Source organism: Uranotaenia lowii, chromosome 3 (genome assembly GCF_029784155.1).
Source record: "Uranotaenia lowii strain MFRU-FL chromosome 3, ASM2978415v1, whole genome shotgun sequence".
Lineage (NCBI taxonomy): Eukaryota > Metazoa > Arthropoda > Insecta > Diptera > Culicidae > Uranotaenia > Uranotaenia lowii.
Genome location: NC_073693.1, coordinates 366,505,051 through 366,529,829, shown reverse-complemented (window position 1 = coordinate 366,529,829; position 24,779 = coordinate 366,505,051). Strand labels below are relative to the sequence as shown.

The following is a 24,779-nucleotide window of genomic DNA, read 5'->3' as shown; positions in this document are numbered from 1 at the left end:
ATTTTAGTTCCGCTCAAGACCAGAATTCTTTCTTTAGTAAAACAGCTCTGGAGTTATTAGGATTTACTCTAAAGAATTCTACAAATCATTATTAGAAAGCAGAAATCTAGATCTATCCGCTGAACTAAAAAAAACGATCGGATGTAACCCCTATCCATACCGCTTGATCAACTGTACCGAGTTGCATTGAATTGAGCCATTTAGTTCCGCTCATGATCATTTACCTAATGGAAATATAGAAAAAGAAGAATTTCAAATATTTGATTCTCAATTCTTCCCATAAATTCAAGTTTATGTTACTTATTTTTCATTAAACTAGAAAGAGATCGTTGATGTTTCTTCGAAACAAGTTTCATATAAAAGTTATAAAATGAATTAAAAGAAAATATGATTCCTATTTGTGAAACTGTAACTTCTCTCATTTGACAGAATCAACCCAACACACCACTTGCCCGGAAGCTATTTGAGTTATTTGACCACCACCACACTACATAGTAGTAGATATGGGATGACCACTTTTTGCTTTGAATCAAACTCATTCAACCCAATGCTATAGGAGAAAATCCGACTTCCGTTCTGCCTGCTGCACACACATGTTTCGTGCAACGACTGACTGGCCATCCAGTCCGTGATGCACCCAACAACTGGAACTGGAACTCCTCCCCCTAGTTAAGTAAGGACACACACACGAAGTGTACACACAAAATAGTCGTTTAACCATTTGCGGACCGTTTGACATGAAGTCGCATCACGGATTCATCATCAGCAAGCAACCTCATCGTCGCCGAACCATGGGGGCAATGGATCCGGAACATGAGAGGCGGAAAGGAAGGACACCGAATGGTCAGAAAATAAAAGCGACAGCATTTCCTGAATGACACCACAGTTGTGGAGTTTCGTTACGGGGCCTGACCTCAACCGGATCATCGTCGTTGGATCGTCGTTCAAAAACGAGGAGCAAAAACGAGAGCAACATAAAAAAAATCAGTCAGCAGGAAAATAAGAAGGTAGGATGAGAGATGGATTCCCGTCGGAGCTTTTAGATTAGCGCCAAACGGAACCGGAAACTGTGTGGAAATTGAAGCGAATGGCTGGTCGACGAACGGGGGGATTTGTGGCTGGGTTGGTGTCCGGTTTTCCCCACTCACTTTTGGGGTTTGGGAAAGCTGATCTGGTTACGCGGTGCAGTGTAAAACCAAGATAATTTTCGCACCGACGGTAATGAGTTTTTTTTGTGTGTTGAGTTTGCCCCCGAAGCGGATGAGACGACTGCAACTCTTTCAATTCATCTAATTAGTGTCAGGAGAATTTGTGAACCGTCGTTTGCTTTGCTTTGAGCTTTTGGGGAATGGCTGTGAACTAACAACTTCTGTTTAATAGCACGTTAATCACAACTGAATGACATTGCTGTATAAATAAAACAAAAATCTGCATAAATACTTACACAATTTTAAAACCAGAGACAATAGTATGATGGCACTTTTAAAAAGCACTGGAATTGGTCAATAATAAAACCCATGACGATATACAATTCGATTCTTGACAACAAATTAAAAAAAAGATAAAAAAGGTATGACTACCGACGGTGAATGTAATTGATTTTGAAGAGATGATGTTGAAATTTGGAAAAAAAAGATCGTTGAAAACGATGCTTGTTTATATTTCTCGTGGCTCCAGAGAGTGAGAAACAGGAAAAAATTCAGAATAAAATTGATAATTGCCCAGGACTGAACAACTCAACTGTGGAAAAAATGTAGTTATCTGATCTTCATTCAGATTTAATCAAGAATTTATCATTTCAGAATTCTGGACACTAACCAAATTTCCAAATATAAATTAAGAACCTCAATACATACTTTCTGATAAAATCAGTTGTGAACCCCAGCCCTCATGAGCAATTTCGGTGCCTATGTTAAAAAAAACTGATTTTGAAAGATTTTGGCGTCCTCAATTCGAATCATTTGTCAGGTTTTGTCTATCACCTCAAGTTTTGTGGTGTAGGAACATTTTAAAAGTAAAAAATAATTATTTTTGAGCAAAATCAGCCATTCCTAACTGAGAATGAAGCAAATTAATAACTTGTTCCTTTTTTGAGTACAAGTTAGATTCATTTGCACGAATGTAATGCAAGAATAAAGAAATATACATATATCATCTAAAGTTCTCCAGTGTCTCTAGTGGTTTTGAATGAAAAATGTTGTTCTCCCGTACAAATTCCCATATAATATGAAAACTTGTTGCGCCAAATTATAACGGAATGGATAGCTTTCAAAATTAACAGATATTCTTGGGCTATGAAACCAAGACTAAATATTCTGAGAATTGTAGAAATTAATAAATTTGAGAATTTTCATACAAAACTTCTAGCGGACTACTATACAAACTGAATTATTCAATTAATATTTTTCTTCGGTAACAGAGCGTTTTGCTAAGGGACTATATATTTCTGGTTATACTAGATATTTCAGTGTGAAACCGTTCAGAATCGAGGTGTCTAATAGTTTAACCCTCATCCGTCCCAGAAATTTTTACTCATTAGAGTTCCTGGAGTGTCAATTTGACACTCCTGACAAAACAGTAGTTTTTCAATTTTATCACGGTAAAAACAAATTTCACCTTCACGGTGAAACATGGTGAAACCGTGAATTTGACGAAACTAAAAATGAAATTGAAAAAAGTATTTTTATTGTCTTTAATCAATAATTTATAATGTTTAAAGCAGTGGAAACGTTTTGTATAAATAGACTTTTATCATAAATAAGATGTAATTATCAAAGATTACTAAACACAAAGGATCGATTTCAGTTCAAATTTTTCTTCTCTATAGCAATTTTAAATTTTTTTCTTGAAATAAAACCATGTAGAATATCAATTTGATAGTCTGCATACAATGAAATTGAATTATTTAGTTTTTATGGAAATTTAACACTAGAAGGACCGGCAAATTGAATATACCTATTCGGACCGTGACCAGTCGAAATGACTGGTAAAGGAGAAATTTTTTCTATCAAAATATTTTTAACTTTTTTCTTTTGAAATTATTTTGTTATTTATTCGATAACACTTTTGTTATAAAATGGAAATATTTTTTCACCATGAGTGCCCGGAATCACCTCATTTTGGCATAGTTGACGAATGCGTGTATGTCATAAAATGAATATGTCAAATAATTATCAAAAAATTAAAACACATTATCAAACTAATTATAAAAGCATGTTAGATTGCTATGGTTATTGACCATGGGTGCGCGGTTTCACTTCAGTTTTGCTTTAGTTGATATTTTCTAGCATCCATCGCTCTGAAATTTTTCAACCCGATGCCTATAATTTATACCTGATATTGTAGGTTTTGATTCATATTTTTATATAAGTAGAGTAATTTACCATGGGTTCACGGATTCACCACCATTCATCCAAAATCAATTTTTTACATGTTAAAGGTAAAGAATAAAGACTTTTAAAGATTCAAATGCAAATTTGTGTTATATACATGGTTTTTCACTATGGGTGCACGGATTCACCGCGTTTAATTAAATATTGGACTTTTTGCAATTTTTTAAAAAGCATTATTACAAATCTTAAATAAACCAATAATAATATATAATATATAATATATAATAATATAATAATAATATAATAATATAAATAAACCAAAGCCGAAACCATGTCTTTCATGTTGAGACATAATTATTTAAATAACGATTTTTATTTTAAGTTCCGTTTTTTCATTCCTGGGAAAGAAATATTTCAATTATATCTTGAAATAATAAATTTATTTATTTATTATTAAAAAACAGGTTTTGGCAATCGTATATTTATCTGATAAGATCTGATCAACATCCAAGAAATTGGAAAACGGTCACCATGGATCGAGTGAATTTTAGGAATTATATGCACCAAGTTATGCCGTGCGACGGAAAAGAGTGGAAATAAAAATAATGAATCAACATTGCCAAATGTACACATTGATTTATTTTTCCTTAAAAGTTTTTCGATTGACTAATATTGCATTTCAAATGCCTATCATATCTAACTCAAAAATATTTTGTGTTCTGAAGCAAGTTGAAAACTATTATTTCTATACAATTAACAACGGCGAATTTACAGCCATTCCGTGCACCCATGTTGAAATATCTTAGCGCCGATGTGGTCTATCAGATAGATTGGCGTGAGTCTAGTCTAGGTATGCCAGGTATACTGGGTTCGATTCCCCGTATCGGCAAGAAAACTCTAGGGTTCAAACCCCATAAGTTGCCGACAGGTAAGATGTGTTTCCTCTTATAATAAGAATCTTTAATAAGAATGTTCAATCAGGTGCCAGCTGGCCAGGTTTATACACGGGTGCCGGAATACCTGTAAGTGAACTTGCATTGGAAATTTGTCGAATCTAATAATCTAAGAATGCATGTGAATACATACTTGGGCAGAAACTGCGGTGAATCCGTGCACCCATGGTAGATAACCAACATATGAAAAATAATCATGTATAAAAAAAATCATTTAAATTGTTCAGTTTCACGGCTTATACCTTCAAATTTGAGTAAATAAGTACACAATTCATAATTATTTTACTCATACTAGTTTAGTAATAAAAAAAAACATATAAAACATACAAACATATAAAACATATATATCACCTAAAATTACTCGATTACTCGAATGGACATGTATTAAAACTAACATAACTTTTACAAATCTTGATGAAATTTCGCCAAATTTTGACAAAAAGTTCGATTATAGTTGAGCAATAAATCAGACTAAGAAAATTGGGAGTCAAGTGCTTGAAGCGCCACACAGCGGCCATTCCGAGAACTTTTTCTACAAATCTTCATGACTTCGCATCGAAAATCAATAATTTCATTACGAATGACACGCTCCTGCCCACTATAAATCAACTAGGGTTCATTGTCTTGAATGTAGATTGTAAATTAAATCAAAAGCAAGCGAAAAAATATTATCTTGTTTGAGTTATAGGATTGTGAATTTTACCAGTCATTTTGACTGGTCACGGTCCGAGTGTTCATGGCGAAATTTTTCTCGCTTATTAAAAGAGCTAGTGGAATAAAAAATACACAGTTTTGTAGAGATTCGAAATTCATGAAAAGTCGTATTTTTGAGAATTTTTAAAGCGAAGATATTTAACAAACAAAGTGTCCAACCAGTCATTTTGACTGGTGCGGTCTTTTTAGTGTTAACAGTCATTACCTCTTATGTCGATTTTGAAAAAGAGTTCAAAGAAAAATGCATAAAAAAATTTCTTCTGCAAATTCCAAATTGCAATATTTTAATCTCGACACCTTTGATTAACTAAAAAGTTTACCTTTTCGAAAAATACTTGGAAATTTGCTTAAGTTAGACTTTTAAAGTGTGTTTCTCGAAATTTGCTTTATGGGCACATAATCCATTGTTTTTCATATGGATAAAAACAAAAATCTTAGTCATTTTTACATATTTTAAGACAAAATCATCAGAAAAGTGTGTAAAATTTCAAAGTGCCATCTTTTTCGCCGTTCAAAAGTTACAAATCAACTTTAAAGTGCCCGGTTTGCGAAAAGGCGTAATCGTTAAATGATCAATCCAAAGTCTCAGTAAAATGGACGGCTTCAATTTATTGCTGGATAAATGCAATCAGAGTTCCATTTAACTTGGCGAAATGTCACTTTCTTTGTTTTTTCACTACTACGACAGTCCAAATAACTAACAGCTTTGATTTAAATTTTCGCACTTCTTGAACAGTGATTGAAGTTAAAAAACGCATAGCCTATGTCAAAGAGCATTTTGACTATCAGTCTCACCCAGCTGCACTGATTCCAGGCATCTCAAAGCAGGTTTCTTTCAAATATCACTTTAGCATCCCATTGTTAAAAACTTTGTATTTCTTTCAACTTGCATCAATCTTGAAAAGCTAATAACTTTCAAGATTTTTTTTATTATGCAATATGATGAACGTATTACAAAACTTCAACAGCAATTTTCTTGAAGCATGCCAAGTAGCTCATACGGCCTATTGAAAACTGACTAGAGCTTAGACATTTTTTCTCAGCTTTGTTTACACAGTTCTCTTTTATGTGTTTTGAGACATCTGGTGGACCAGCCAAAAAACAATAATTTGATCAAAAAGGGCGTTGGAATTTTTACATAAGTTTCGTGGGCTAGCTTGTACGTCTGTTCTCTGTGGGCAAAGCTAGCAGAATTTCATTTTGATCTTCCAAAATTATCCATTCAGACAATACTAAAGGCTGTCCAATCAGGATTTAGAGACACTTATCTCTTTTCAAAAAAGGTTAAATTCCCCCCACATCTGAGAAAAAAAAATCGAAAAACATGCTATAGATCAGTTACGGAATGCCACAAAAAAAATTACTGAGTTTCCAAGAGAGCTGAAGATAGAAGCTATACTTTGCGCATAAGGACATTTTTTTTTAAATTTTAGGAGATCATATCCACAAATGTAAAATAGTGGTGTAAAAACGTTCTTTTCAATCAATGAACCGTTAACATTGTTTTAATAGTACCAGATAAATTTTGAAAAGAGGATTGGAAAGATGACGTAATTTGGCATATTTTCGCATCTTTAGATTGTCAAAATACGAATCACAGAATTTTTGACGAATTTTCAAAAGTTGGTGTTTTTTGAACATATTGTCAATTTGCAATTTCTTAGATTTTCTAAAACTTAAATTAACCTTTGCTCGGGGTTTTGAGTATATTAGCGCAAGATTTTTGCAATAAATTTATATTTACCAGGAAGGTAATTTCATACCGATTCGAGTGGTATAATTACATACGATGTTTGGAAGTGAAAAGGCTAAAACCAATTGTAAAAAAATTGTTAAAGAAAATTGTAGACTTTTTGCTCTTACTTGGTACAGTACTTAGAAAAATAGTTTACCGAATTTCAACTTGATCGTAGCCGTACATCGCGAAAACAATCTGCGAAGCTCAAGTGTGTGTGTGTTGGATATGTATTAATAAACCTACCTTGATTTGTTAGAGCAAAACTTTTAGAGGTTAAATTTGATAAGAATAGTCTAAACCGTATTCTAAACTTGAAAATAGTTAAAAGTTGATAGAGAGCATTATGTTTTTTTGACTTTGAAAATTATGGTCGAAAACATCATAACCCAAAGTAGAACTTATATAAGACAGTTATGCGGGTGGCTCCAGAGAGTGACAAAAATGCAGGGTAATGATTACACGGAGAAAAATATATAGATTTATCAATTATATTACGCGTCTACAGGAACATACAGTACCGTTCATAATTGTATAGAATTGGAAGTACGCGCATTGTCACTTCGACTTTGAACTTCCATAACTTTTTACTCTGATGATATTTTTTGATCAAATTTTCTGCAAAAGGTAGATCAACTATCACACTATCATATCACAAAATTTGAGCTTTCTGGAGTATGTGTGGCCTGAGATACAGTAATTCTACGAATATCGGACTTTTTGGACTTTTCTCATTCAAACTGTAATATCTCAGAAACTACGCTAAATTTTTTGTTCAAATTTTGCAGAGTGATTGTTGAAATGTACAGTTAACATGTCTGAAGTTTTTGAAAAGTTTTATCGATGGGATCAAAAGTTACGCGAGGTACAATATTTCAGGCATGAACCAAGAAATGCGATTTCTATAGAATTTTGGACGAATGTTTCCATAGGAAAGTCCTATTTTATGTTTAACAACCAGTAAACCTTTTTCAACCAAAAAATGAAAACAATATCGCAAGATTCTGATTTCAAAACACAAATAGATCATTTATTCAATTTTTTCTTTTCTTTATTGCTTTCACCAGACATTTTTTGACTGATTTGTGTAGGAAATGATTTCGTTCTCATGAATCGTCCAAAATTCTATAGCAATCGCATTTCTAGGTTCATGCCTGAAATATGTATCTCCCGTAACTTTTGATCCCATCGATCGAACTTTTCAAAAACTTCAGACATGTTACTTTATATTTCAACAATCACTCTGCAAAATTTAAATAAAAATGTTACGTAGTTTTTGAGATATTGCTGTTTGAATGAGAAAAGTCCACAAAGTCCGATTTTCGTAGAATTACTGTATCTCAGGCCACACAAACTCCAGAAAGCTCAAACTTTGAGGTATAATAGTGTGATAGTTGACCTAACTTAAACAGGAAGTTAGATAAAAAAATATCATCAGAGTTAAAAGTTATGGAAGTTCAAAGTCGAAGTGACAGTGCGCGTGCTTCCAATTTCTATACAATTATGAACGGTACTGTAAATATGGTTGTTTGGTTCTGACCCGAAAATACGATCAAGCCAACCATCAGATGATACTTTGCCATGAAAGGATAAATGCTTAGAATCCAACAGGAATTTTCATTTAATCATAAGTATGGCTGTTTCTACTGTAAATGCTGCTCCCCGTGAACGTGGGATATCATAGATTCAAAATATTAATAAAATTAATTTGAACAGATAAAATGCATTGTTTATATTTTTCGTTTTTAATGAAACATATTTTATTTCAACTATCTATACGATCAATGGCATGATTTTTATTTAAACCACTGCACTGTTTGTTTTATTTTGCATCTACTGGGGAAGCCGCCGCCATGGCCCTGAAGCAAATTGCTGCTAAGTTTTTCCGGTGGAAGTTGAACCAGTTGAACGGCCGGCGCCCTGAAAGAAAATAAAAGCTCTTATGAAATCATGATTATGATAAAAATTTCAACACCTTAAGAATGCTTACGTGATATGATCTTGTTTATCGCTGTTTTTATTCCACCTCCCGGATTGGCCATCGGGGGTCAAAGTAAACTCTCTTTACATATCTGAAAAGATTAAATATTGTTTTTTAAAAGAAAATCAACTGAAAAAAAATTAATCATATTTACCTTCCCGCTTCGTGCTGGTCGATTTCTTCCATGAGAAATAACTAGACACAAAAACACACGACGTATTACAGGACACGACACTTAACGTTCTTACTTAACGGAAAAAGGGTTTAAAATTACCTTTTTTGTCGACCGGTTTCGGGCTCGATGTTGCCCATCTACAGGACGATGTCCGACTGATTACTTGAAGACGGTTAACGTAACCAATTTCCTACACTGCTGATGTATTCGTCGAAAGGGTGTCGCATCATGCGAACTTTTGGTTGATCAGGTTGAAAAGTGGAGATATAATCGGCGGGTCATCTTCGTTCATCAACGGTTTCTCGGCCGTGCTGATGAACATAGACTCCCAAGCGTTAAGGTGTCCAGGTTTGCGTACGCATTTTTTTAATTTGACCTTTTCCCAGTCAATGGAATGGTCAAATTCTGTTGTGTGGGCGGCCACGCTCGATTCATTGATCCTTTTGTTTTCAACGGCATTCTTTGAGCCGCACTTTAAATTTACGGCGGGTTTGGCCGATGTAAATCGATGGACAACTCTTACATGGAATTTCGTAAATTCCAGATCTTTCCTCTTCTGGAATCCTATCTTTGAGTGAAACTAGCCGATCCTTCAAAGTATTCCCACTTTTGTACGCAGTTTTGAATCCGTGTTGTAGAAGAATCTTACTTATTCCATTAGTTAGTTTCGGATGAAATGGTAGACTAACTCTGTAAGATTCTCCTTTTTCCGGTCTGAAGGTAGTTGTATCACTTCTATGCTTTTTTCGGGCGTGTTTGCGAAGGATTTTTCGAACAAATTCGTAGTCATATCCGTTCACAATCCCGGCTTCGTAAATTTTCTGCTTTTCCTCTTCAAACTCGGGCTTCTCCATCGGAATATTATACAACCGGTGTGCCATAGAGTGGAATGCGGCTTGTTTTTGAGCCCCAAAATGATTCGAGTCGACCGTGATGTATCTATCCGTTGAGGTTGGTTTACGGTAAATTCCAAATTTCAGGGTATTATCCTCTTTTCTTTGAATCAGCAAATCAAGAAAAGGGAGTTTTCCCTCAACTTCTTTTTCAACTGTAAACTTGATCGAGCTATGCTGATTATTGAGGAGTTCGAGTGTCTGTGGGAGATAGCGTTCTTTTACGGATGCAAAAATATCATCTACGTAGCGCCACCAAACACGGGGGAAGAGTTTTTCTTTTTTCTCCAGATCCGTTTCAAAATCACCCATGAATACTTCGGCCAGAAGGGGGGAGAGTTTGCTACCCATACTAAGGCCAAAGGTCTGTTTATAAAACTTACCCCGAAACATGAAATAGTTTTGTTTCATGCAAACTTCAGCGACGGCGATGTATGCTTCGATCTGATTGGGGGGTACTCGGCGGCGTTCTAAATGTCTTCGTAGGCTGTCGAGAGCATCGGAAGTGGGGACGCTGGGGAAAAGTGCGGAGACGTCAAATGAAAAGCTGAAAGCTGCCATTTTTTCCGTGGGTGTACAAATATTGGAGGAAATGGGTCGCATGGCTATGGGATTTTTGTGGATTTTTGGCAAACAATACAAAGATGCAACCTTAGCGTTCGGAACAAGGAACTTCCTTTCTAGTTTCGAATCTCCAATAAGGTTGGCAACTCTTTGCCTGACAACGTTGGCTTCCTCGATCAGCATATTGAGAGGATCTTTTGGTTTCCCGTTCTTGAATGCGCATTCTTCGTATGGGCCCGTTGCTATCATGTCAAGGACTTTGGTATCATAATCCTGTTTATTCATGATAACCACTGCATTTCCCTTGTCTGCTCGAGAGTACACCACTTCATGTTTTTTCAATTTGTCTATCACTTTTTCTGGGTCGCTCGAATTCATTTTTGAGCGGCTCTTTTCGACATCTATTCAAGTATCAATGATATTTGATTAGATTGTATAATGTAGACTAGGATAATATAGTCAAATCTACTAGCTGTTGAATTATTTTAGCGATAAGCGGTTGAGAAATCCTCTACAGCCAAATCAACTTTACAGCAACGCTAGTTTGTTCATAGTTATCGATGTTGATTAAGCAATATTATGGGTTTAACCAAAAATATGTGATATGGAAGAGCCAACCATACGAATTTTGATAACAACCTGAAGAGTTTTTTATCCGTGTATTCCCAATTTGCATTCAATAAAGGTATTTGAAATTCAGCTCAAGGCTTTAAGAGGGCATATAAGATTAAACCTGAAATTTCATTTTTCAGATGGATGTTAAAATTTTAAATTTCTATGATAGTTTTTGATTTTTTTGAGATTCTTTTTGTGGTTTCTTTAATTTTTTATAGAAACACAAAACACGCAAATTTCATCCAAACACATAACTGTAGGATACATATGTAGGTAAAGGAAAATAGAAAAAAAAAGGATATACGAAATTTCAAATGAAATCAAATGTTTCTCAACACGTACTAATCAGCGACGAACATGAGAAAATAATGCGAGAATGGAGAAAACCCGACTACTTCGATTACAAAATATTACAATGAAGCACGGTATCTTTCAACTATAAATACAACGGCACTTGTGCCAACCTGGTCATTCTTAATTCGGATATTGTAGTGTAAACATCACTTCAGAAAAGGACACTAACAGCGGTGAGAAGACGGCATCTAGGCCCGGAGAACCCCCAGATTACGACAATAACATTTTCCAGAGATTTCCAACAATATAATAAAACATGTTTTTTTTTTGTTTTTTTATCACTCGAGTCGCAGAATAAGCCCCATTATACACGGATAAACTAAAAATCACTTTGAACACCGAACCTAGAAACTGTAATTTTAAAGAATTTAAAAGTCGTTATTTCCTAGTGTGAGTGTTATCAAGCTAGTGTGAGAAACTTTTTTTTTGGGATTCCTTATTTCTGAATTATTTATTATTAATCTATAAAAAAGATTATGATTAAAGAAAATCGATAGCAAAAATTACTAAACTCAATATAAAAAAAGGTGCCCAGTACGTTTTTTGGAGGATAAACGAACTTATATTCAACGAGTTCATTTATAATCCAAATAATTCAAACTGTTAAAGTTTGAGAGCCACATATCTCGACGCTCACTAGTGGTCAAGGGGTTAACCTCCTAAACTCTCATGCTAGATGGCGTGGGAACGATTCTCTGCTGTTTTATGAAATTTTTGTCAAATTTTTGATCGCCTTTGTAATTAATTTAGCGATTGCTGGCTACTGCTGCTGAGCAAATGGCTACCTTTTTTGGAGCCAACGTAAGCATGATATGTTCTATGGAATAGAAAAATTTTAAACAATTTTGTTTTTTTTTTGGTTTTGAAATAAGTCCTACAGGAAAAAAATGCAATTTTTTTATACTAAATTCATCAAAATCGTGAAACCTAGAATAGGAGTTAATGTGTTAAGAACGTTTTTATGGAACATACAAATTCCCGGACATCATCGTAACTCGTCGAGCTGAGTCGATTGGTACCTATAAAGTGGGGTCTTGGACCCTTAATTAATGATATCCCCAACTGACCGTTCCCTATGCCTTTCTGTAAGAAAGCCAAAAAGGTGCCCAGTACGTTTTTTGGAGGATAAACGAACTTATATTCAACGAGTTCATTTATAATCCAAATAATTCAAACTGTTAAAGTTTGAGAGCCACATATCTCGACGCTCACTAGTGGTCAAGGGGTTAACCTCCTAAACTCTCATGCTAGATGGCGTGGGATCGATTCTCTGCTGTTTTATGAAATTTTTGTCAAATTTTTGATCGCCTTTGTAATTAATTTAGCGATTGCTGGCTACTGCCGCTGAGCAAATGGCTACCTTTTTTGGAGCCGACATAAGCATGATATTTACTATGGAATAGACAAATTTTAAACAATTTTGTTTTTTTTTGGTTTTGAGATAGGTCCTACAGGAAAAAAATCCAATTTTTTGATACTAAATTCATCAAAATCGTGAAACCTAGAATAGGAGTTAATGTGTTAAGAACGTTTTTATGGAACATACAAATTCCCGGACATCATCGTAACTCGTCGAGCTGAGTCGATTGGTACCTATAAAGTGGGGTCTTGGACCCTTAATTAATGATATCCCCAACTGACCGTTCCCTATGCCTTTCTGTAAGAAAGCCAAAAAACATGTGGTATCGTTGCTTGTTCAAAACCACCATTAAGGAAATGCCATTTGCTGTGATGGGACCGACAAACAGAAAATCCGCCAAGACACCGGGATGAATTTATCTATCAAAATGCTTCAAGCTCTTTCAGTTTGAATATCGTTACTTTAAGCGTTCACTGGTGGTCTAGTGGTTAGCTCTCTGGTCTAACACGTTTCAGGGCGTGCGATCATATCTCTGCACTAGTTTGATGTTTTTTTGTCAAATTTTTGATCGCCTCGTGATTAATTTAGCGATTGCTGGCTACTGCTGCTGAGCAAATGGCTACCTTTTTTGGAGCCGACATAAGCAAGATATTTACTATGGAATAGACAAATTTTAAACAATTTTGTTTTTTTTTTGGTTTTGAGCTACGACCTACAGGAAAAAAAATCCAATTTTTCGATACTAATTTCATTAAAATCGTGAAACCTAGAATAGGAGTTAATGTGTTAAGAACGTTTTTATCGAACATACAAATAAACGGACATCATCGTAACTCGTCGAGCTGAGTCGATTGGTACCTATAAAGTGGGGTCTTGGACCCTTAATTAATGATATCCCCAACTGACCGTTCCCTATGCCTTTCTGTAAGAAAGCCAAAAAGGTGGCTCCAGAGAGTAAATATTGCAGAAAACAACCTTAAAGAAAAAAATCCCCGCTGCCTCGCCATTCAGTTCCAATTAATCCGACCCAAATTGGAGAGCAGCCAGTAATAATTTATCAGCATGAATGCGAAATGCATGAATGGACGAATGATTTTTGAAAGAGGCGAGGATTAAAAGGTAAAATTTGGAATTCAAACGAGCAAGAGGGGAAAAAAGACTCAAACAAAATTATCACCACTGGGAATTGGAACAAGTGAAGCGTGCATTTCGATATGCCCAGCAGCATGCAGCAGGACAGAAAAAAAACAATTTGAAAAATAAAAATACTGACTTCCATTCACTCGGCGTGACAGGTGTTGCAGTTAATTTATTGGCTTATTAAAATTCCCTCTCTCTCTCTCAGAGTTTAATTAAAACCCTGGTCACAGCATTCCGGTTCGATGAAGTGAAGTTGCAATCGGTATTTTTTTTTTGCCAAAAAATGACAGGCAGCAGATATCTACAAACCGACCGGATTTCATCGGGATTCAATTGTGGAGTATTTATTTATATTTCTCATTAAGTGTTGAAGTGCTATCGTACAGTGCAGTGAGAATTTTTAATTAAGTTTCCGGTTCCATCGATTCCGTTGAGCGCGACTTTGCCACCGGCGGTCATCAGTGGATGGCTTCGGATGGAAATTATTTCCGGTGGCAGAGATTCAATGACAAAAAATGAACATAATTCCTTCGTTGCATTCGTTGATTGCCAATGTTCACTGGCATTTGAGGAATTAATCGCATGGACACAGAGAACGTTGGAGGAAAATTAATACACAGATTTTGTCTTTGTGTTGTGAAAATTCATCATTTTGCAGCTCTATATGGAACACTAACGTAAGTAGCAAATTTTATTACTTTGGATGGAATTTAAAGCGTTTTTGGCACTTAAGACTTTTTCAAAAATTTAAAAGCTAGTTCAAAATATATAGTGAGAATTTAAAATGAAGTGAAGACTAACTTGATCATTTAAAATTAATTTCAAGCAGCTGTGCTGTTAAATATTAAAAACAAAACGCAAGGACTTTAAAAGAAAATTTTGGTTTTCCAGATTTATTCTATAATTTGCAACCTAACTCGAATCTCGAATTCTAAATAAAAAAAAATCAGAGCATACAATCTGAATCGGATGATTCTTTCTGATATCTGAAATTCAGTTCTAAATCTAAAATCTGGATCTAAAATCTGAAAACTGGCACTTAAAATATGAATTATTGAAATTTGGAATTTAAAAACCGGAGTTTCAAATCTGAATCTGACATCAAAAATCTGTAATTAGAAAATTGAGATCTGTAATCTTATCTGAAACTTATCCTAAAAAATGAAATCTTAATGATCTTAATAATCTTAATGTATGACTTTTTCAAATGAGAAAAGCGATTATTGATTCAGTGATTTCAACTGAATTTGTTGTTGGAACATTGGATGGAGTAGGCGATGACTTCACGCGTTTTTCTCTTTGTCCGCGAAAATTTCATAATATCCTATGTAACATCGGAAAATGGACATAAAATTGTTTGAATGTGTATCAAAGTGAAGGCTGGGATAAAGTGAAAAAGTTTCCACTGGAGAAATTCCGGCGATATATATTTAATCACATTTCATTTTATGAAAAGAGTAGCTAAACGGCTGGGACGAGGTTTTGTTACCCAATTCTAGCCGGAAATGTGTTTTTTTCGTCCACGTCATTTTTCCGGAAAAATTGCAGTTTTCGTGTGAAAATATCAATTGTTTGTTTGCATTAGTTGTGCACATTGGCTTATGTTAAAAATAGTGGTATTGTGATGTTGTGTTTGTGCATCGAAGAATTTGTTTTCCGGAAACAAAGTGCTGTGCGATTGAGGGGAACGCACGTTTGCATCCAATATTATTCAACAGGCGGATGCATTGAAATTACCGAATATCAGTATTGTGTCTTGTAAATGAAAGCCTGTTCTGTTCAATAGCTTAAATAAGAATGATTTTATTCCACATGACATTGTAGTAAGTGAAAATCATGGATTGCCTAGATTTCCACAAACTCATCTTGGATTGCTTGATCTCTAACATCTCCCCCTTAGAAAAGTTCGTAGTACTAGAAATAAATAGGATGGTAATCGGCGCTTTCGGAGTGGCGTTATTTTCGCAGCTCGTTTCCTTGTAATCCGAACCTCTTCAGGAATTCGTGGATGAGATGGACCAGCTTCATCGCTGATTTCTGGCAATGTCTGCAGTTGATCTTATTGTACATCTGCTTCGAAATCAGCGGGTTGACCAACATCTTCATCTTCACTTCTGGATTGCGGAATCTTAAATTCTTCTAGCAAAACTTGAAGGGGAATTTGCTGTTCGGTTGGCGTCATGCCTGATGTTGCTATATCACGCAATTAATTGACATAATATGTGATCTTATCAATCCTTTGCGTTTGGGATCATCCAGTAGAACGGTATAGACGACTTAACCTTTTCGCTCGATGACGATACTTTAGGCCCAGTGTTGCTGATTTCGGATGTGAATCAAAGCAAACACTTTATCGTTCGGCTGGAACAACCGTTGCTTGGAACCGTGCTTCTGGTTGTTCTGCTTGTTTTGATTCTCGTTCACCAAAGTTGGTTGAGGTCTGGAACGCTTCATCAAATCGAATTTGATGCAAATTTTCCGACCCAGGAGAGCTTCAGTAGGAGATTTGTTCTGTGGAAGAAATGCGTTCAGAGTGTACCTGTAGGTTTCGAGGAAAGTCAGCAACGCTTTCCCCATCTTGAGGATAGCTCGTTCGAGTGTGTCGACGAAACGCTCTGCTTGACCATTGCACTGAGGATGACAAGCTGGAGTTCTCACGTGCTTGATTCCATATTTTTGACACATCTTGGCGAAAAGTTCGGTTGTGAACTGGGTACCGTTGCCAGTGACGATAGAATGTGGACATCCGAAACGGGAAATACATTCACGAACTTCCGTTGTTGAGGGGGTTGTGTTGTTGGTTGCTAAAATATCTGGCCATTTGAAACATGCGTTTATAATAACCAGATAGAATTTACCTCGGAGAGGACCAGCGTAATTCAAATGTAGACGAGTCCACGGTTCCGTTGGAATTGGCCAGGAAGAGAGCGTTGATTTCACGAGAGCTTTTGCTGCTATGGCACAACTGGAATATTTTCGAACAAAATCTTCAATATCGCAGTCTATGTAAGGCCAATAGTCGTAGCTTCTCGCAATCGATTTCTTTCGTTGCATACCTGGGTGACCCAGCTTTTTTACTGCGTATGTCGGCTTCAAGTTGCATGCTAGCGATCACGTAGTCTTCAGGCTTGGAATGTTGTCCAATCAACCTTGATAAGACTCTATATGCACAAAGCTTTCAATTGATTTAAACTCGATCTTGAAATCGTATTGTAAAAGAACGAGTGCCCACCGCAAAAATAAGGGCCGATCCTTCCTTTTCGCCTTGGGAGTAGTATTTCTCAGCGCTTTTGAGTGTTCGAGAAGCGTGACTAACTGCCTTGATGGAACCATCGGGAAAACGGTGCAGTAGAACAGCACCAATTCCGTACTGTGACGCGTCAGCTGCTACAATCATCTCCAGTTTGGGATTGTAGTGGTTTCTTGAATTTTTCAAACAACTTTTGAAAATCTTCTGACCAGTTTCACTCGACTTCTTGGACCTGGACCTGACGAATTTAATAGTTGATTGCTCCAAGAAACGAACGTAAAGTTGAAACATCTTTGGGGGGGGGGGGGGGGGGGGGCATGTCGATGATAGCTTTGACCTTCGATGGATCAAGACGGATTCCTGCAACGTCAATTATGAAACCAAGATACTTTATTAGTTGCATAAAGAAAGTACTTTTCTCGATTTTCAGATGGAAACCAAACTCTTTGATGCGACCTAGCAACCACTCGATTTCCGAAATGTGGCCGTCCAAAATGTCACTTGCAACGATGATGTTGTCGAGATATCCGCTTGTGTCTTCCAAATCAGCGATCATCTTGTCGACAATATGTTGAAATTTTTCAGGTGCAGTTTTTACCCCCGGAGAAAGTCGGTTGAACTGAAACAGACCTTTGTATGTCTTTATTGTCAGCAGCTTTTTGGAAAATTTGCAAACCTTGACTTGAAGATAAGCGTTCGACAAATCGATTTGCGAGAAAAACTTTTTGCCGGCCAACTTCGCGAATATTTATGTCTTGTGGAAGCGGAAGTGGATGTTGGTTCGGGATAAGTGCTTCATTTAAGCCTGTAGAATAGTCGGCACAAATCCCCACTTTGCCGCTGGGTTTGCGCACAGGTACAATTGGAGCGGCCATTTCTGCATACGAAATCGGTGTGATGATGCCCAGATTTTGAAGTCGCTCGAGCTCTTCTTCAATCTTGGCGGTTGATGCGTATTGAACCGGACGTTTCTGTCGGAATACTGGTTTGGTATCAGGCTTGACTGTTAAGGAAACCTTCTTCTTTGAACAAAGTCCCAGCTGTTCACTGAAAACGTAAACGAATTTCTTTTGAAGACAATCGACTAACTGAGCACCTTGAGGGTAGCATTTAGTAGAAATCTGGGGACACACCGTGTTGAACGGCACGTCCCAGTGACTACATAGCTCAATCCATTCAACACCGAACATATTGAGACCGTTTTCGTTGGAGACAAAACATCTGAAGCTTAACAGCTGTACCGTTGAGGTCCGCTTGAACAAATTTCCGTTTGGTTGCGATGTTCACCTGGTTGATGGAGTTTATTCCTTGGGCTTGGGCTTTGGTCGCTTCGAAACAGGCACAATATCTATCTTTATGCCCAATCTGTTTACAAGTTTTGCAATCATGTGTTTTATATCGGCATTGTAGGGTTGGAGCTTTCGATTCTTGACAGTAAAGACGTTCGGATGTCGGCATCTTTACAGGAACTAAAGCCACACACGAAAAGCAAACATTTGAACTGATCGGCTTCAATTTCAGACAGCTTAAATTCTTCACATCTTTCGTTGACGATACATGTGTTAGTCGTCAAATTGGTTTTTCTGGAGCTGGAGACATTAGTATCGCAGATTGAAAAGAGATGTATGACGGCCAAAGATGGAATTAAGTGTGTTGACCGTCTCAGCAAGCGTCACCCCTTTTGATTTCTTCGGAAGTATGTAGTTCACATATTTCTTATGAGCTACAGTGCTAAAGTTTCGGAGAAGGAGCTAAACTTTAGCAGGATCGTCCAGGTTTAGTGCGTTTTCTTCACAAAAGTCCTCGTATTTCGCAAACCATGCTTCGAATGTAACTCCGGCTTCCGGTTCGTAACTGAATTCGTGGATTTCGCTTCCGATCACAAATTCGTTCTGGCTCTGCCGGCGTGGATCTTCCGGATTCTGATGACCGTTTTGTTGACTGGATCCTTTGCCTGTAGTTTGAGCTGGAACGTTTTGTTGCCGGGTAAATTCTTCGAGCATTCGGGTTTGATTCTCGAGTATCCGCAGAAGACTAGTTTCAAACTCTGGAGACATCTTGACTGCTTGAGTGGATTCTTGAATTCTCGTCGCCAAAAACTATTGTGTCTTGTAAATTAAACACTGTTCTCTTCAATAGGACAGGACAAAGTAAGAAGTGAAAACCATGGATTGCCTAGATTTACCGAATTCCAGTCGGAAACGGGTTTTTTCGGAAATTTTTTAGTTTTCATGAGAAAATATCTTACTTAATGTTCCCGCGCTGATCCACCAGTGCATAGGGCCGTGGTAAACGACCTCCACTGTTGACGATCCGGAGCCAGCGTCTTCACTTGGTCCCAGGCAAGACTCTCGTCGACAGTTCGGCTAGGCTTCGACGCCACGAGTTTCTGGATCTGCCTCTTCTTCGATGTCCTTCTGGAATCCATTCAAGCGCCTCTCTGAAAATCTCGTTCTCATATTTCCGCATAGTGTGCACAATCGATTTCCACTTACGTACCCGAATCTTGATTTCGAGCACCTTTTGATGACACCGACGATGTAGTTCCTCATTTGTAATAATATCAGTTGAAAAATTTTCACGCGTTTTCGAGATATTTTGATTTTAACAACACAATACATTAACTCGCTCGAGACCGATTGCACACCAGGTATGAAATTATGAATCCTATTCGATTCGAGATACTCGCTTCGAGTTTTAACTCGAATCGAATTAGAATCGGTATCACGTATCTCGTTCGAGTTCTAAATTTTAACATACTAGGTTTCGAGTAAACTGGATAGTAGATCATCTCGAAACGTTCCATTCGAATCAAGCTTGTTCAAGATCTGCCCCAGGTGTGCAATGCAAGTTTATGCCGTTAACAAAAAAATCCTTCATTGTGAGTATATAATAGCTGGGAAAAATGAATGTAGAATCCGTAAAGCTTAGGAAAAAAAGCTTCGTTTCAAATGAGCGAACCACAAAATAAAACCCTTAAATTCTTTTATCTTAGCTGCCAGACGTGCCGAGAACTGATGTGTCCATTACCAGGAGGCTCAAATTGAGTTTTTTGGTGTGGGGGAGTGTGGCGGGCCATTAAGGAATACAAAAAAAAAAAAAAAAAAACAAAAAACAAAAAAAAACAAAAAAAAACCCCTTCATCCTTCCAACAACCAAATTTTTTTTTTCAGTAAATTTTTTATCTACTCTCTTTTTTTTACAGAGAAAGCTCTTTTTTCAGTAAATTTTATACTACTCTCTGGAGCCACCTCCAAAAACTGTTTTTTTTTTCCTTCAGCTATTCTTAACGGGGTTTGAAGCTTAGTTTTCTTTGAGTTCAAATAGTGATTAAATAAATTTCTTGATGTGAATCTTCAAGTTAAACTGAGTTTTGGTATTTCAGATAATCTACTAATGATGTGGACGCCCAACGAAAGAAAAATCCAGAAGTCAAACAATGGAATTGGAACGAGATTGATTCGTTTCGAGAAAAGTTTGTAACACTATCAGTATTTCTTTTATTATTTTTTTATTTAATTCTTCGTTCAATTCACAGATGAAATTTCCAAAATATCGCTGTCGGAAAACTTACGAGAATATTGCTTGAATACAACAATTCATGGTCTCAAATATGCGGGAACTGTGAGCCTGTCAATCGTTGAGCGGTAAAATGTTACAGCATCTCAAGAAACAAAATTCATTTCACATTTGTTTTTAGAGCCTTTTTCATCGTCTCGTTCTTCCTGGTGGTCACGCTGTCGATCTACTTCATCAGCAATGTTTATCAGAAGTGGCAATCGACGCCGATCATCATCGGACTGAATCCGATCGCGACCAACATTAAGGACATTCCCTTTCCGGCCGTGACGATCTGCAACATGAATCAAGCTCGCCGATGGGCTGCCGAGCGAGTCAAACCGAACAGCTTGGAGCAGGACGTTCTCAATAGTATCTGCTCTCTCGACGGGGAGTTCAACACGAGCAGCTACGTAGGAAAATGGTCCAATGTGCGGAAGATGTTGCTCAGCTCGACGCAGCCCTGCGATCAGATGTTGCAGGGCTGTCGCTATGCGCAGAAGATTCAAAAGTGTATGCACATGTTTCAACCGGTGCTGACCGATGAGGGGCTTTGCTGTACGTTCAATAGCGTCGATCAGGCTCACATGTTGCAGCATGAGGATAAGGCGAACGCTTACATTCCCGAGGCGGATAATCCCTTTGTGCCTATCGAGTGGACTCCGGAAGGAGGATTTGTGGGGTCGATCACGAACGCGAGCTTTCCAAGGAATATTGCTGGTGAGTGAAAAACTTTTAACATTCTTCCTAAATATCTGGTAGGAAGAAAAATAAAGGAAATTATGCCAAATAACCTAGTAATGAGATCTGAACTTTCTAGAATTTTTCATGAGGGTAGTGGCTAATGGGGTTAGTCGGCCTTGGGTAAATCTTTGGAAGATATCTTTTCAAGTAAGATTTCCGATTTTCGGATCGATTGTAATAGCCCGAATAAAATCGATTAGATTATATTCGAATTCAGTACCGATTTATATCGTTATTCAAAATAAGATTGACTTTTACAGAGTTTTTGTCTGAAAATTCCGATATATGTATTATGTACCTACATTAAAACTTGTCATCATTTGGCAATTGTATGAAGTTTACTTCTTTCAAATTTTTGATGGTTAACCGCAATGAAGCGCTTAGGATCAGATGGGTGCAAGTTTCGAAAAAAAAACGCGCTTCAAAGTTATCCTGAATCTCCCGCTATTGTCTCAAATTTATAGGCTTTGAATAGTTTGTTAATTATTTAATAGTCTGATTGAAATTATAAAAGAAGACACAGAGAAAGCTCTACAATTATCAAAACTAATTTGTTCTAATATTCTCAGGTATTGGAGCACACATGGGCCTAACCGTCGTCCTCGATGCCAACGTGAGTGACTATTACTGTTCCTCAACTAGTTCCTACGGCTTCAAGCTACTGCTGCACAATCCAACCGAAACACCTAAAATGGCCGACTTCGCCAGCTACGTAATGGTGGGCACCGAAAACCGGATCATCGTAACCCCACGCATCAGCGACGCATCCTTCCTGATACGAAAGTTCGTTCAAGGCCAGCGACAGTGCGTATTCGCCAACGAGGCCAATCTGTCGTACTTTAAAACCTACTCGAGGAACAACTGCGAGATGGAGTGCGAAGCACGGTTGATTCAGGAAAACTGTGGCTGCGTGCTGTACTACATGCCGAAGCTGACCGAGGATGTGAAGATTTGCAGCCAAGCCGATGCTCACTGCTACGAGGAGATCCGGACGTCGATTGCTTTTACCTCGAATACGAGCCTGATGTGTACCTGTCTGCCCGGTTGCTTCGAAATAAGCTATGCCATGGACATATCGACGGCCGATTTATGCGTCGGAAAGTTTCAGGTTCGTGAAGAACTGCTGACTCAGAATGATTCTTATGCGAGGTATCGTAATTTTGGGGTATTGTGAGGAACTGACTGATGATCGTTATTTTTCTTTTCTCATGAAAAGGCATAACGTTGCCTTAGTTTACATCTTTTTCAAGGATACCTACTTCAGAAGTTTCTCGAAGGGAGAACTTTTCGGATTCACCGATTTTCTGTCCAATATTGGTGGTCTCCTGGGACTGTTCTTGGGATTTTCAATCATCTCGGTTGCGGAGGTTCTTTACTTCTTGACACTGCGCCCATATTTTGCCAAACGAAGGGAACGAAAATCGCAGGCTGCAGCGGCCCCCGTCATTCCACGGGATCACGAGCGAGATTTCCACGTATTCTATAATCATGTTGTAGGATTTCGTTACACGTTTTCTAACAAATGGGAATGAGTTTTGGGTAACGGCGTTCGAAATATGTAGCTATGTTTTCGTTTGTTGTTTCAGATGCCGCAAAAGGATACAAACGGAACTCTACCGCAGGCCAGGTACAAAAGCCAGACAGACGGAACAACCACGACCAGAGATTGGCCAAGCGAGCTGAAACTTTTCATAACCAGCCGGGTGGCCATCGCGACTAAATGGGTCGAAAATGCCTTCCGGTTGCAAGAGCCGAAAAAAGTGTCCACTTTCCCCCTTTTACGAGTAGATTGTAGAATGATGTTCTTAAGTTTAAATATGGAATTTTCGAGAAAATCTACAGCCAGACGAAAGCTAAACAAAGCTTAACATATCAACGTGGAAGTAAGTTTATTGTTTTCCGTTTTTTTGTTGAGCACCACGAGATGTATCCTTTGGCCCTGTCTTAAATTGACAATATAACAAGCTTAAACCGTAAATCGATCTGTATCACAGCGGTTCCTTTTTCGAAATCTTAGTTTATTTAATAGTTTTGTAGTTTCAAGTGCGTGAATGTTTCCTATTGTGCTGGAGTAAAAGAACGACCATTACCGACTAAAAGTGAAATTGAACTAAGCTTATATCGCTGAGAGTATGTCATTATTACGTTGTTCGAGAAAAAAATAACCCTGTCCATTATTGGTTTGCTAAAACTATTGTTGAGAAATGGATGTGCTTGGCGAAACAAATTTTCTGCCATGGAAACTTCTGTAATACGTTTGCTCAAATCTTCGTTATTTAACGTACTTCCTGTAGGATTCATCCATCACAAAGTCGACCCCATGATCGATGGGATGAATGATGAACGGAATGGCCAGCAATCCGAGGAAGGTCGGGGCCCATTTGCCCAGGGGACCCTTTACCTTGTTGGCAGCAAGAACTTTCTTGGACACCCAACAAATTCTTTGGGAAGAATTGAAAATTCCTTTTCAGCGTTTTAGCTTATATGGAACCAAAAATATACTCACCGATTGATGGTAAAACCGGGTATGATGACCGAGGCGAACATTTGCCAAATCAGTGTATCCCCACTGGCAATGGCCGCTCCACGAAGGCCTCCTCCGAGGATTTCCGGTTTCTGTTAATAAAAAAGATTTCATAGAATTTAAGTTTTAAATTAAAGTTTACGTAAAGCATTTAAAAACAATAACATACGTTGTACTGTTTCCGAGACTTGTCGGCCGTATCGGCCAGGACATAGCTTATAGCCACGGCATAACTGGCGTGGACGAATATCTTTTTTATCACCGGCCGGAATGCTTCACCGATTTCATTGGCGTAGCCTGTAATTTAGAAAAAAAAATTTAGTTTATCTTAAGAATCATACCGAGAAACCCGCAAATCGTTCTCTAACGGTGATGTAACAACTTGTCTGTTCACGCAAGGTTTGAAAATTCTTTGCCTACACTCTTACTTACCCAGATATCGCACCGGAGTGTCCCGATAGAGATCCTTCTCCGTCATGGCCATGGATTGGTCAGTAGTTGGCAGTTATCTACACTGTTTTACTACAAAATTAAAAGCTAAATTTGATTATTCAGCTCCGAGTTAATACTGGAAAGCAGAAACGATTCCGCGGTCAGCAAGAGGAACTTTTGTTTACAAATTAACACGGGCGGAACAATTTTTCAAAATGTCGAAACCGACATACGTAAACGAAAACAAAATATTACACACTTGAAAAATAATACTCACTTGCTATTAAAATAAAGTTAAAAATATGTTTTGTCAGCATCGATTTGAAAAATAATTTAACAATTTGGGAACAAAAATTGCGGGTCGGAACACTGAATGATGAATCTCATTTCATTCAAGATACACTAAAAAGGTATATAAAGGTATGTATATATATAAAAAAAAAACATCAGAATTT

General features: G+C 37.4%; 5 protein-coding genes across 5 annotated transcripts; 1 reads left to right on the top strand and 4 right to left on the bottom strand.

The window, feature by feature from the left end:
* Positions 1–890: 890 nt before the first annotated feature.
* On the top strand, positions 891–23,236 carry LOC129754057 (pickpocket protein 28-like). The gene is made up of 7 exons (XM_055749917.1): positions 891–1,007; positions 20,452–20,541; positions 20,605–20,713; positions 20,767–21,344; positions 21,938–22,517; positions 22,585–22,861; positions 22,955–23,236. The coding sequence occupies exons 2-7, from the start codon at positions 20,463–20,465 to the stop codon at positions 23,234–23,236; spliced, it is 1,905 nt and encodes a 634-aa protein (XP_055605892.1). The 5' UTR covers positions 891–1,007; positions 20,452–20,462.
* Positions 9,340–10,725, bottom strand: LOC129754060 (uncharacterized). The gene has a single exon (XM_055749921.1). It carries the CDS (start codon positions 10,723–10,725, stop codon positions 9,340–9,342), a length of 1,386 nt encoding a protein of 461 aa, XP_055605896.1.
* Positions 16,121–17,622, bottom strand: LOC129754059 (uncharacterized protein K02A2.6-like). Its single transcript, XM_055749920.1, has 5 exons — positions 17,510–17,622; positions 17,049–17,238; positions 16,873–16,943; positions 16,675–16,781; positions 16,121–16,629 (listed from the first exon to the last, which is right to left on the bottom strand). Exons 1-5 carry the CDS (start codon positions 17,620–17,622, stop codon positions 16,121–16,123), a joined length of 990 nt encoding a protein of 329 aa, XP_055605895.1.
* Positions 17,648–18,256, bottom strand: LOC129754058 (uncharacterized protein K02A2.6-like). The gene has a single exon (XM_055749918.1). It carries the CDS (start codon positions 18,254–18,256, stop codon positions 17,648–17,650), a length of 609 nt encoding a protein of 202 aa, XP_055605893.1.
* A 4-nt stretch (positions 23,237–23,240) lies between the features above and the next one.
* On the bottom strand, positions 23,241–24,506 carry LOC129756527 (mitochondrial fission process protein 1-like). The gene is made up of 4 exons (XM_055753439.1): positions 24,325–24,506; positions 24,062–24,189; positions 23,875–23,984; positions 23,241–23,809 (listed from the first exon to the last, which is right to left on the bottom strand). Exons 1-4 carry the CDS (start codon positions 24,374–24,376, stop codon positions 23,641–23,643), a joined length of 459 nt encoding a protein of 152 aa, XP_055609414.1. The 5' UTR covers positions 24,377–24,506; the 3' UTR covers positions 23,241–23,640.
* Positions 24,507–24,779: the final 273 nt, after the last annotated feature.

Excerpts from the sequence above, each read along its gene's own strand:
- LOC129756527 (XM_055753439.1), bottom strand. The coding sequence starts at position 24,376 with ATGGCCATGACGGAGAAGGATCTCTATCGGGACACTCCGGTGCGATAT. Across the intron at positions 24,190-24,324 it reads CACTCCGGTGCGATATCTGG|GCTACGCCAATGAAATCGGT; the intron begins GTAAGTAAGAGT and ends TCTAAATTACAG. Across the intron at positions 23,810-23,874 it reads CCCGGTTTTACCATCAATCG|AATTTGTTGGGTGTCCAAGA; the intron begins GTGAGTATATTT and ends TTCTTCCCAAAG.
- LOC129754059 (XM_055749920.1), bottom strand. The coding sequence starts at position 17,622 with ATGATCGCTGATTTGGAAGACACAAGCGGATATCTCGACAACATCATC. Across the intron at positions 17,239-17,509 it reads TTGCTAGGTCGCATCAAAGA|AAACCACTACAATCCCAAAC; the intron begins GTTTGGTTTCCA and ends GAAAAATTCAAG. Across the intron at positions 16,944-17,048 it reads GATCGGCCCTTATTTTTGCG|CCTGAAGACTACGTGATCGC; the intron begins GTGGGCACTCGT and ends CAACATTCCAAG.
- LOC129754057 (XM_055749917.1), top strand. The coding sequence starts at position 20,463 with ATGATGTGGACGCCCAACGAAAGAAAAATCCAGAAGTCAAACAATGGA. Across the intron at positions 20,542-20,604 it reads ATTGATTCGTTTCGAGAAAA|ATGAAATTTCCAAAATATCG; the intron begins GTTTGTAACACT and ends TTCAATTCACAG. Across the intron at positions 20,714-20,766 it reads AGCCTGTCAATCGTTGAGCG|AGCCTTTTTCATCGTCTCGT; the intron begins GTAAAATGTTAC and ends ATTTGTTTTTAG.
- LOC129754060 (XM_055749921.1), bottom strand. The coding sequence starts at position 10,725 with ATGAATTCGAGCGACCCAGAAAAAGTGATAGACAAATTGAAAAAACAT.
- LOC129754058 (XM_055749918.1), bottom strand. The coding sequence starts at position 18,256 with ATGTTCGGTGTTGAATGGATTGAGCTATGTAGTCACTGGGACGTGCCG.